We start from the raw sequence: 13,412 nt of genomic DNA, 5'->3' as shown, positions 1-13,412 counted from the left end.
GATTTTATTTATTTATTTGACAGAGAGAGAGATAGCGAGAGCAGGAACACAAGCAGGGGGAGTGGGAGAGGGAGAAGCAGGCTTCCCGCCGAGCAGGGAGCCCGATGTGGGGCTCGATCCCAGGACCCTGGGATCATGACCTGAGCCGAAGGCAGACGCTTAACGACTGAGCCACCCAGGCGCCCCTGACACATTTTCTTTAGCAAGAAGATTGTTAGTGACCTACTGACTGGTAGTTTGTAAACAAATCTTTTAAAGTGTTGGGCTTTGAAGCGGTGGAGAGGGGACTATAAAGGAGAGAGAGAGATTGAGGGAAGTTTTTTGTTTTTTTTTGTTTTAATTTGCACGTACATCACACGGGGTTGGGAAAGAGGCCTCCAGAAAGGAGATAAATGGCTAGTACTACTTAATCAAGTAGTAAACATTTAATGGTATAATCATTTGAATATTATGTTCCCGTGGGGTGCCTGGGTGGCTCAGTTGGTTAAGTGTCTGACTCTTGGTTTCGCTTCAGCTCAGGATCTCATGGGTCTTGGGGGCCAGACCCACCTGGGTTCAGTGCTCAGCAGGGAGTTTGCTTGAGATTCTCTCCCTCTGCCCTGCACATGTGCTGTCTTTCTCTCTCTCACATAAATAAATCTTTTAAAAAACAAATGTTTCTTTTTTCTTTGCTTCTCTTTCTTTTTTATAGGATGAAGTTGTGATATGTCCCTATGATTCCAATCATCACATGCCTAAATCATCTTTAGCAAAGCACATGGTGTCTTGCAGATTGAGGAAACTGGGCTATACCAAAGAAGAAGAGGTACCATAAATTTATGATGTATATGTCATGTAATTCATGCGTGAATAAATTCAGAATATTTGGAAGGTATAGTGTAAAGTTTTCTGATATAAAATACTAGTCATTTGTGAGGTAGAATGGTATTTGCCTAATTGCGCAAATTTTTGTAAGAAATATTTAAGTGATAGTAATCTCTTGTTGGTTCATGTCAAATCTTAAAATAGTCAATTATTGGTTACGAATACTAACTTTTTGTTTTTACTGTTTAGGATCAAATGTATAATTCTGATTTTTTCTATGAGAATGTGAAGATACCTTCAATTACTCTGAGTAAGTATTAATTTAATAGATTATCATTTAAAAATAGTATAGGCATTGATATTTCATTTTTGAATTATCAAAAGAATGGACTTTATAAGTGTGCTTGTGATTAAGAAAGACATTTCGTACCTTAAGAGAATGTAGGATTAATTAATGTACAGTGAAACTAGTTTGCTTAATCTGGAATTTAGAGACCAGGCTTACATTAATAGGCAGTGAAAACCCTCCAAAGCTTTGTACAGTAAGACAGATACCTTCTTTCTTGAATATAACAAAAATCTGGCCATACAACACAGTTTGCAAACTGAGGATGGAAATGTGTTCCAAGTGTTCACAGCATATGTGGAGGTTAAAATTCCAGGCTCTGGAATCAATGCCCTGATTCAACTCCTGGTTTTGTCACTAGTAGATTTGTGACTTTTAGCAAGTAGTTATACCTTTTTGTTGCTTAAATTTCTTCGTAAAATGGGGGATGATGATAATAGCACCTTTGTGAGGATTAAATGATATAGTATATGTAAAATGCTTAGGATAGTCCCTGACACTTAGCTGGATTCAAAACATGGTAGCTGTTATTAGTTGCTAAAATTTGCAGCAGCTACTGCAGCATGCCTGATGATAATGTTTTCTAAACTACCTGAAATCTAGTTACTTACTGGGTTCTAGCTAGATCTGAAAGAATTCTGCATTCAGATTACCTAGGCAGCAGTGTAGGTTTTTTCCACTTTTCAGATTCTGGAGGTTTGTCAGTGTGCCCAAAGAGCTTGGATTGGAAACAAGTTAATAATTTGATTGTGGACACTGATGATTCATATTGTATTTATGGGTGCTTTTTTTTGACAGATAAGGACTCACAATTCCAGATAATTAAACAGGCTAGAACTGCAGTTGGAAAAGATGGTGATTGTTATAGTCAAAGTAAGTGGCATCATAGTTTGAGCTAATTAATGATTTAAACTATTTTTGTCCCATAAGCATTTGTTACTAATTTTTAAAAAAATCTTGTGGAAACAGTTGCATGGGAAAAGTTACATTTTATATTTAACACTAGACCAATGTGTTTGGTGTCAGCTTCATTTGGTAGATATTTTCTGCTCAAATACAGCAGAGATTCTTTCTTCATAGCTCTTTTATGTATTCATTTCTCTTTCATAAAGCATTGACATAGGCTGGACAACTATTTTCCCTTCCATATTAGGCGAAGAAATAGAGGCACACAAAAATGGATTCACACTTCTTTGCTAGGGGCTTAGTAATAGCCACACTGGATTGAGAACCAAATTTTGGATTTGGTACATACTCTGAACTGAGTTATTCTGTTTTCTGATAGAAACTACATTTCAGTGGAATTTATGGACTAGGAATCACTGATCAAATATATTCATTATTATCTCTGTTATAATTAAGTCGAAGAATACCACAAACTTCAAATTTGTACCTACTCACTGCTTGCTATTATTAGTACTGTTCTTTGTTCTGGTTTGTGTAAGCCTCCTTTAAAGAAAGAAACTAGTTGCTTGGCCTGGTACAAATGACAGTTTTTCTGAGGGGTTTTGTTTCCTTGTCTGTAGTATAAAACTGTCTTGTATTGTTGTTTGGGGTAACGGAGATAATTAATGCTAAACTAGCCCGGGCTCTAATAATTGGCTGCTTATGTCTAAGCAATTTAATTTCTAAGCACGTTAATGTATAGAAAGCGATATAAAGATAATGAAATGGGTGAGAATTTTATATATGTAATTTAGAGAATGTTCTCAAGGTTTTTTTTATTTATATGGCTAAGTAATAAGGTAGATTTGGACCTTGAGTTTAGTTCTTTACAAAAGCAAAGAATTACTTTGAATAAATAGTTCCTTCAGTAGAAAGTTAAGAGGAACTTTTATTTTGTTTTGGCACTCTCTTAAATTAAGATTTACCTTGAGAATTTTGTTATATGATCTGTGACCCTCTTTTTAAAACTTTTTTTCATCTTGTATAGAGTTCTACAGTTTCTCAATGGACCTTATTTTTGTGGCCCACTTTTGTCTAGACATTTTAAGATCTTATAGCCCAGAACAAGAATCTTTTACTATCTTACTGATTTATTTACTTTGAAGGAAGAATGACTAACATGAGCAATTTTACATTTTCCATTTAATTAATATTTTGTTTGTCATGTACTAAATTATAAGTTTTTGATGAGTTATATTTATGTTTCCATTTCATCACTCATACCAGGTCTCCACTCAGTGTATAGAATTCTCAATTCATTAACCTTTGTGAAAGCTTGAAACAACCATTAGATCTACTTACTTATTTTCAGATATAATTACCTTGGTTAATTTTATAACCAAGATGCTAATTTTAATCATAAACAGTCATTTTATGTTTAGCGGTTTATCTTTTTCCTTCAGTATTATTTGCTGTACTTCAGTTTCATGACATATATTTGAATCATGGCCATGATTTGAAGATCAGTGCATTATACTAAAGAACCCTCAAGAGACCCAAGTAGAATGGTTCTAGGCCTAATCTGTTCTTACCACTTGTGAGACTTGGGCAAGTCATTTTTACCTCCATGGGCCTTAATTTCTTTTTCTATGATGTTTGGAAATTGACTCTGTATGAATTCTCTGTAAAATTCTGAATTTGTAGCTTTGAACCAGTACTTTTTATGAATATTTAATATTATATGTCATATGTTTAAGATGCTCTGTCGTGGCAAAGGTGACTAAAAAGAAAGGATCAGAGTTACTAAAAAGCTAGATTAGAGTTTCAGTTTGGGTGATGAAAAAGTTCTGGAGATGGAAAGAGGTGATGGTTGCAAAACACTGTAATGTACTTAATGCCACTGAGCTGTACACTTAAAAATGGTTAAATGGTACATTTTATGTAATGTATATTTTACCACAGTTTTAAAAAAGCTACTACAAAAAAAGTAGAGGATCACAGAATTTAGTATGATTACAGCACATTCAGATATACTTTTAAATCATATAGAAGCTTATGTTTGAAAATTTACTTTTTATGGAAATGTCAGCTTATTTGTGTTTATCCTTTTTTTTTTTTTTTTTGTCGGAAATATCTATGTTCTCAATGATTTGAATGCAGTTTGTTGTTTAACTTTTCCTGTACTTTTTCTTTTTCAGTAATTGGGGTGAGTATAAAGAGGAATTAGGAACCTGAATATACTCCTTATTTAAAGATATGCAGTATCCTTTTTGCAAATGATATCCTTTTAAAAGTATCACTCAAATTTCTAAACTTCATCTTAACCACTGTCACAGTATTATAGTCTTTGGAATTTTAGTTGAATTTCAAGGAATTTAAGTATCAATCTTCACCATACAGAAATTTAAGATGAATAAAGACAACTCCAGAATATTTTAAGAAGGAAATTATATTTCTTTGTCTAAAAGTAACAGGCAAAGGTTTATGTGGAGCTTGTTTATAATGTATCAGTGTTTTCTAATCTTTGTATTTTTCTCCCAGCTTTTTATAGCCTATATTCAAAGTAATTAGGCTTGTCAAAGCTAACTCATTTTTATAGTACCAAGTTAAATGTTTTAATACCTGCCTGCATAAAAAGGCTTTTCCTACTGTCTACTAGAATTAGAGTGAAATTGATTGACTTGAAAGGAAGCCCTTCTCCACTAATTCAGAACCCTTCGACTAATACAAATGACCATGTATTGTTATCCATGGCTCTTCATGAACTCATATTCAATGTGGCACTCCTCTTAATTTGTAGACAAATGTAAAGTCACCTCTTTTTTTTGTGTTGTAGTGCTTAGTTCATAGTTTGCTCTTATTTTAATTTTTCTTTTGCCTCTTTACCTAGGAAGTCAGTGAGGTTAGATTTATCAAATAAAAGTATCTGGGAAGAGCTACTGATCTTATCTTGTTCTGTGAACCAGAGTTATTATTTTAGGGTAACCTAGGAAACATTAGTGGCTCCTGTTCATTGTTTGCATCAGTGAATAATGAAGGCTAGAAAGAATTGTTTTAAAACAATTGCTTTATTTACAGTTACAATAATTTTTTTATTTCTTTGAGAAAATTTGAATCTCAAAACAAAAATTTTCTTCAGTGTTTAATAAACATCATATCAAGGTATTGTATTTACTTTCTTTCATTAATGAGCAGATTTTAGAAAGTTCTGTGACTTTTGGGGGGGCACTCCTGTTAACTTTTAAAATTAATTCGGTTATGCCAAAATGCTTCTTCAGAAAATTAAAAATTTAGTCTCAGTTTAATCTCTCTCTGGTCTGGGAAAGTTTGGGGTTTCTGCTACTTAAGTAATTGTGTTTTGGTCCCTAGCTCTGAGTCATTGTACAAGTGGGGTATATTTTGAATAATGAACACCTAACTTGATGTCTCATATAAAAAAGACATTTTTTACCCATTTTTCATATTTCCATAATTTATTTTCAGAGGGACTACAATGTGTATTACCTCTTGAAAGCGATTTTCCCCCAGCTTTTATGGGGAAAAGCATATAAACAGAAAGAAAGTTAATAATCTACTTCTATAATATTGGTAGCCTTTCAAAAATTGTTACCCAGAATGTTTTCTTATGAGCAAATTATCTCATGGTTATTACTGCCTGCCTTCATGGGATCTGTCCTAACATTGTTGGAGAAAATAGCAAACATCCACAATACATCCTTTCTGTGGATATAGCATTGAGGATAAAGTCACTGTTTACCATTTATCACATGGATATTTTGTATATTAAGGGATTACTATGAAAACAACTGTGTTAATGTTGCATTATTACAGCGCATGTTTAAAGATAAGGAGATTTTAAGTCCACAATGCTTCATGTATTTTTTATTCTTGTGGTTTTATTTTTACTTTAGGGATTTACTCTTCATTACCTGTTGAAGTTCCTCTGAATCACAAACGGTGTGTTTGTGATTTAACCCAAGCTGATCGTCTTGCCCTCTATGATTTTGTAATGGAGGAGACGAAGAAAAAGCGCTCTGATTCACAGATTATTGAAAATGACAGTGATCTTTTTGTAGACTTGGCTGCCAAAGTCAATCAAGGTTTGAGACGAATGTCATAATTTTATATTTCTTAATTGTCATTTCATTCTTTGTGTGTTACTAAGATTTAGTTGTCAGACCACTTTGAATTGGAATAGGATGGTTTTGCATTATCTGATATTCACTTACATGTTAAGATACTTACTCCGTGCATGAAATTTTGCTCTCTGGCTTACATTAAGTGTACCTTCCTTCTGTAAGATTGTTACAGCTGTGCTGGTCCTTTAATCTTTGTACTTAACAATCTTAGGTTCAACTAACGGCTAGAGAAAAGGAATGATATTAAACAGCCTATTTCTATAATATAGAATTTTTAGGATGTTTTCAGATGCAGGAAAACGTGTTGAAATACGGGATGATTGTGGTCTTTCTTCCTGCTAATTCATAAGAATTTAAAAGCTTCCAAGGATATAATAATTTTATTTTATTCTTTTATTAGATAATAGTCGAAAAAGTCCAAAATCTTACCTTGAAATCCTGGCAGAAGTGAGAGATTATAAAAGAAGACGCCAGTCCTATAGAGCTAAGAATGTTCACATAACCAAGAAATCGTATACTGAGGTAAGTTTTATATAATCTTTTAGAGCTTAGTTGAGAACAGAAATTTCCCTTAGAAGTTTTCTAAGTCTGCTGTATGGATTTCCACAGTTCCTTAGAGGTTATCTAAAAGAAGGTATCTTCAAGGCGGCCACACCTGATTTGTATTTGCTCCATTCCTTTCAGATCCACTGTGCCAGGCAAAGGCTTTTCAGGGTACAAAAATCTTATGTAAAGAGGCTGTACAATCTTAAAAAAATACCTGCTTTTGAGAAAGTAGCATTACATCATGATAAAAGCATAGATTTTGGCCTTAGACCTGTGTTAGAGTTTTGATCCTGCTGTTTATCATTGGCTGTTTGACTTGAACAACTTACTTGAGCATTTTAAGTATCAACATTTCTCATTTTATACATTTTATGTAGACTTTGTAGGGTTGTTGTAAGAATTGATTGAGAATGCATGTGGACACAGAAATTGGTCAACAGATAGCCTTTGTCTTTTCCTTACAGAAGTTTTAGCATGCTTTTATGCACTCTGTTAAATATTTGGGCTTAAAAAATATCTGGCACAAATTATTTATATATTAATCTCTTGATCTATATCTAGACTTATTTTCAGACTTCCTTTAGTGGATAGAGCTGATGAATTTTTTGGTACATGAATTACCTTGCCCAGACTCTACACGTAATTTCCTCATTGAATCTCTAAATTCTTACCACATTATTTTCTTACTTCTCTCTATGTTTTCTAAGACTGTCCATAATCTGGCTTCATTTTATCAGATAGTTTCTTTTGGTTTAGTCAAGAATGTCTCTTAAACTATATCTGATTACACACGTTTACTCTTGTCTTTGTATCCAAATGACATGTTGTTTGCTCACCTGAAAATGCTCTTTGTCGTTTCTCTTTTAAATCTTGATAAGTTTAAGGCCCACTGTCTCCATGAGGGGCTAGTTGACCCAGCCATTCGCTGGTTGATTGCTTTTATGTTCTCTGTACCACATAGCTTAGTACTTAAATCTTATGCTGTTCTTTTTACAATTAAAGTATATGTTCTAGACTTAACTCTTGCAGTAGAGGTCTGGGACCATGTCATAACTACCTAAGTATTCTTACAGTCCCTCAAATACTTGATGGTTCATCAGTAGTTTCTTCTCTAGTTTCATTCCTTATAATCAAGTGTAAGTGTTGCTGCTAGTGTTCTTCACAATTTTATGGTTAAGTTTTTATTATGGAAATATTCAAACATAGACTAAAGTGAATGGAATAGTCTAATGAACCCTTTTGTCCCTGTCACTCAGCCTCAACAATTATCAACATATGGCTTTGTCATTTTATTTATACTTACACTACCTCCTACTTTCTCCTTCCTCCACACTGATAATTTTGGAAGCAGATGCGAAATACCTTTCATCTGTAGAAACTTCAGTGTTTACAAATCTTTCAGTGATTTATCATATTTGTGGTCATGGCTTTTTCAACATCTTATCTCTTTCTAGCTTCATTCATATCCTCTATAATTTTTGTTTGCTTTGGACTAGAACCTAAACTTTGTCAAATTTTAGAAAAAATTTATTACCTTCTATACTTACTATGCATAACACTGCTATTGGGTAGGTAAGGATAAATGGCACACAGCCCCCACCCACGAGGAGCTTAGTATAGTTTAACAAGTGAAACATCTTTCAAAATACAGATTGCGTTAAGTGCTAAAATAAAGTGAGATCAAAATATGTGGGAGAAAGGAGCAATTCTTTTTAAAAGATAAGATTGGTATAGGCTTTATAGAGAAGATAGCATTTGAAGGAAAGGGAGAAGCAGGAACGGTAAAGAATGTCTGTTCATAGGCCCTTTCCTATGTGGTGAACCTGGAAACTATCCAGTAACATTCGGGCCTCGTGGAGCTCATGTAGAGCTACTGCTAGTCTGGAGTCATGTTGGGCTACTCTGGAAGTGCTAGAGCTGAGAGTGGGAATTTAGGTGTGTGTGTGACTCATGTCACATGTCTTAGATTTTCACAAGAGAATATGGTAGAGGAGGGGAAATGGTGCACAAGGATATTCCAGGTCGAAGGGCTAGCATTCCTAATATAAATATATAAAAGTGCAGGAGTTTTCCAGAGACCCATCAGTAATCCAAGGTGCCTAGAGCTTAGGGTTTTTGAACTATCCAGTAGGAGATAAGGCTGGTTTCAATTACATGATGTAGTAAAATCATGAAAGGTTTCAAAGGCTCTATTAAGGATTTTGGACATTGTTCCATTTTACTTTGGGAGCCTTTGAAAGTTTCCTTAAAGTGGGGAGAAACTCAGTCCTGAACTATGTAGTGTGTGTCTTTGAGATTGCCCCTTGTCCCCTGTACCTACTAACTATTTGTCTGTCTGTCTATCTATCTATCTGAGAGAGATCACGAGCGGGGGGGTTGGGAGTGGGTAGAGGGAGAAGCAGACTTGCCACTGAGCAGAGAGCCTGATGGAGGACTCGATCCCAGGACCCTGGGATCATGACCTGAGCTGAAGGCAGACGCTTAACTGACTGAGCCACCCAGGAACCCTTTTTTTTTTTAAATTTAAATTCAGTTATCCCCTGTACCTTCTTAAAACATTTCCTAATTAGGCATGAAGGAAGTGTAAGCTATTTTAGTTTCATCTGTGCCTCCCAGTTGAACAGCCCTATGCTCGACTGCATGGATAAATTGGAAAGAAAAAACTTCCAAGTGGCTCTTAGATGTAAGGGATTTATATAGTCTCTTAGGAAAGTATCTGTGAAGTGACTAGAATGTTTCATATTTTGTCGTCTTGACTTAATTATAAAATTTAAAAAAAATTTTATTTGTAAATAATCTCAAATATACAAATAAGTTGCAAAACTAAAAATAGTACAAAGTATTGAAAATCCTTTACCCAGATCACCTGTTGTTAACATTTTGTCCCATTTGCTTGTCATTTGTGCTCTCTATCTGTACATTTTTCTCTTTTGATCTCATTTTTTCTAAACTATTTGAGAGTAAGTTACATACCCCATGATTTTTTGTCGCTAAATACTGAGTATATCTTAAGAATAGGGATAGTTTTCCTACCATAATCACAATATAGGGATTGACCAACAAGTTTATCAATAATTATTGTACTTTCATCTACCATTCATATTCCAGTTTGACCATTGACTTTTTTATGTTCTCCAAACTGCTCATGTCCCACAGTCCATTCTGTGATCCAAATATTTGGATGATTGTTAACAGTGATTTTTCTAGCTTTATATAATTTTTTGAAAAAATCTTATCTGAAATTGGGTGCTTATCTCTCCTGAGGTGATTCGTGATGTCATAAATGTGCACATGGAAGAACTCAGTAGTCATTGGCAAGAAGAGCAGGAAAGAGCAGAGGATGATGCTGAAAAGTATGTCATGGTGTTTACCGGTGAAAATATTCTCTTTTTAATCTGTTACATTATTATTTAACTAAATTTTAGCGTTTCCAAGACCATTAATAATAGCACACCATAATTCATTAAAATGCTTAAGTTGTTCTATGTTGTCATTGCTCAAGATTATTATAGCAGAGTTTTTCTGTTGACATTGCTCTTTGACAATTTTGGAGAGACAAATATATTAGTGAAATAGTAAAGAGGTAAAACATGTAAGAGCTATATTTCTTTGCCCTCTCATATAGAATATAAGTTTATACCTATTTATATCGACTCTATCATTGTTCTGATATAGAATATTCAACTTTAAGCTAGTTTGTCTGTGTGTTTGGTGGAGACTCGTGGTTAAAACTAACTGTTCTGTATTCCTATTCCTCCATTCCTATTCTCCATTCCTATTTCAGGAATGAAGAAAGGCGATCAGCTTCAGTAGATTCACGGCAGTCTGGTGGAAGTTATTTGGATGCTGAGTATTCACGACATAGAAAGGATCGGAGTAGGAGCCCACATAAACGAAAAAGAAATAAAGATAAGGATAAAAACTGGGATTCGAGAAGAAGGAAAGACAGGTAAGTCTAACACTGCATCATCTGATGTTGAGTTGTTTACTCTTGAAAAGTAAATAGATTCTTCTGTTGTAGACAATGTTGAGAAAATGGATTGTAAGAGTAAATTACAGTAAGGAGAGTAAGTTTTTGATGAGAATTCTTATCATTTGATTTCAGTTCAAGTAACCATAGCTCTGGTGGCATAGTTCTCTATATGCCTGATTCGATGTGGGTTTCCCTCTTTTACTCCTTGTTTCCTAGCCAGGACATAGGGAAGTAATGTCTAGGTAGGAAGTTAACTCTGTTAGCGAGGTGTTTGCCTACATCTCTTTTTTCTGCTCCTTCCTCCCTCCTTTTTCTTGTCATTTCTTTCTCCTGCTAATTCCTGAGTTAAAGAGTCTGTAGGGTCAGAGAGACATCCAAAGTTTAATGTCAAGTCAGTTTTGCCCTTGTTAACATCGCTGATAGAATTTTGACAGCTGGAGGGGCACCTGGGTGGCTCAGTCGTTAGGCGTCTGCCTTCGGCTCAGGTCATGACCCTAGGATCAAGCCCCTCATCGGGCTCCCTGCTCCGTGGGAAGCCTGCTTCTCCCTCCCCCACTCCCCCTGCTTGTGTTCCCTCTCTTGCTGTGTCTCTGTCAAATAAATAAATAAAATCTTTTAAAAAAAAAAAAAGAGTTTTGACAGCTGGAAAGATATGAACTAATACTAAAATAATAAATTTAAATCAATTGTGATCTATTCCAGTAGTCCAGCTGCTTATGGGGCATCTACCTGGATCTCAATGTTAGGTCTCTAACTGAACTATCTCTTTTTCATACTGACCCTCTTTCCCCAGCATTCCTATTCTGGTTAATGGGATGACCATCATCTGTCCACCTAAGCCAGAAATCATGGAGTTATTTTAGTTGCTTCTTTTTTATTCCTACCCTCTGGTTAGTTCCTAATTGCTATCAGTTGTACCTGAAGATACCTTTACATGCACCTCCTCCTCTCTATCCTTACTGCTGTCCACCTGGGAAATGACAGTTTTCCTAATTGTTCTAACCACCTGTAAGCTTGTCCCATATGGAGTCATCCCTACTTTACTGCCTGAGTGAATTTTCACTCTTAAAATTCTTCAGGGGCAAAATCCACATTGTTGAGAATGGCTCCCAAGACCTCCAGGATCAGGGCTCTTGGCTCCCCATCCTTGTATTTTGCCACTACCCCATGAAATACTGAACTATGCTTTAGCTAGCCTAATTACTTACAGTTCCTCATCTATCCTGGGCCACATTTATGCCTTTCTGTGTCAGGTTCTGCTGCCTAATTTTTATTTTTTTTTAAAGCCTGCCTGGTCTTTTAAGACCCGGCTTAGTCATTTCCATGAAACCTCTTTTCACTCATTGAGGCAGATCTGACCTTTCCGATTTTGTCAGCACTCTGCCCACCATGTATATTTTATTGAACTTAAGTTATTACTCTCCCTCCTAGACTGAGCTCCTTGAAGGCAAGTCCATGTCTGATTTAGTAGTATATGCACAGTATTTGTCTAGTAACAACTTCTCAAATGATATCTTGTCCCTCTCCGGGCCACTGGTGATCAGGAATTAGTAATGCTTTTTAATTTTGCTCATCTTACTGTCATTTAGTTCGTAGGTTTAAAGCTAGCTATGATTTAGTCCTCTTATAAAAATGAAGTATTTGCTTTGTAATCCCTTTTGATTCATATAATGAATGATGTAATAATTATACACAAATTAACTTAGTTATCAGAATTATTGTGCTTTTACTTCTTTCTGGTTTGTTAATGCTTCTTCCATTTGAGTAATTTTTGGCATCTCTGATCAATTTTTATTGACTTAAATACGTTAGACAGCCTCAAATGTAAACATGAAATAATTTGCCTTTAAAGAGGATATATTTAGAGTTTAAATAGTATTAGTAGGAAATACTTCTCAAAAGTGCAGGGCTGATCTTTGATATCCACGCCTGAGGTGGAATGAATTATATGGAGTTGATAGGAACCAGCATAAGGATATCAGACAATTTCTGAATTCTGTCTGTGACTTTAACATTTTATTTGGAATGAATTCTCTGGTCCTCATGTATATATATTCGAAGTTAATTTTATTTTTTTTTTATTTATTTATTTTTATTCTTATGTTAATCCCCATACATTACATCATTAGTTTTAGATGTAGCGTTCCATGATTCATTGTTTGTGCATAACACCCAGTGCTCCATGCAGAATGTGCCCTCCTCAATACCCACCACCAGGCTAACCCATCCTCCCACCCCCCTCCCCTCTAGAACCCTCAGTTTGTTTTTCAGAGTCCATCGTCTCTCGTGGTTCGTCTACCCCTCCGATTTCCCCCGTCGAAGTTAATTTTAAAGCAAAACTCTAAAATGCAATTTAAAAAAAAAAATCTCATTTTGCTTATCCCCCATTTTGTCCTTTAGTTTTAATGATTCATTTTCCATATTTACTCTTAAAAAAATTACTATTTGGGGCTTCTGGCTGTCTTAGTTGGTAGAGCATGTGACTCTTGATCTCGGGGTCATGATTTCAAGCTTCACATTGAGTGTAGAGCTTACTTAATTAAAAAAAAGTACTGAGACTGTTGAGTCTCAGATCTGTACCTCTGAGACAAATAATGCAAGATATGTTAAGAAAAAAAAAAGAAGAAGAAGAAGGTAGCGGGAGGGGAGGAATGAAGCGTGGGAAATCGGAGGGGTGGACGAACCATGAGAGAAGATAGACTCTGAAAAACAAACTGAG

At 35.2% G+C, this 13,412-nt stretch overlaps 1 protein-coding gene across 3 annotated transcripts in view; it reads left to right on the top strand.

The window, feature by feature from the left end:
• The window catches only part of SNRNP48 (small nuclear ribonucleoprotein U11/U12 subunit 48), a 51,557-nt gene that overhangs the window by 3,578 nt on the left and 34,567 nt on the right, over positions 1-13,412 (top strand). For all 3 annotated transcript variants that reach the window (XM_081827706.1, XM_081827707.1, XM_081827705.1), the window contains exons 2-8: positions 692-805; positions 1,054-1,114; positions 1,949-2,023; positions 5,947-6,135; positions 6,575-6,696; positions 9,985-10,073; positions 10,505-10,669. In XM_081827706.1, the coding sequence (XP_081683832.1) occupies positions 692-805; positions 1,054-1,114; positions 1,949-2,023; positions 5,947-6,135; positions 6,575-6,696; positions 9,985-10,073; positions 10,505-10,669 (815 nt within the window). The remainder of the gene's footprint in view (positions 1-691; positions 806-1,053; positions 1,115-1,948; positions 2,024-5,946; positions 6,136-6,574; positions 6,697-9,984; positions 10,074-10,504; positions 10,670-13,412) is intronic.

This window comes from Leptonychotes weddellii, chromosome 8, assembly GCF_054177405.1.
Source record: "Leptonychotes weddellii isolate Sample4059 chromosome 8, ASM5417740v2, whole genome shotgun sequence".
NCBI classification, from domain to species: Eukaryota; Metazoa; Chordata; class Mammalia; order Carnivora; family Phocidae; genus Leptonychotes; species Leptonychotes weddellii.
The sequence above is the reverse complement of the archived record's forward strand: the minus strand, read 5'-3'. Positions and strand labels throughout refer to the sequence as shown.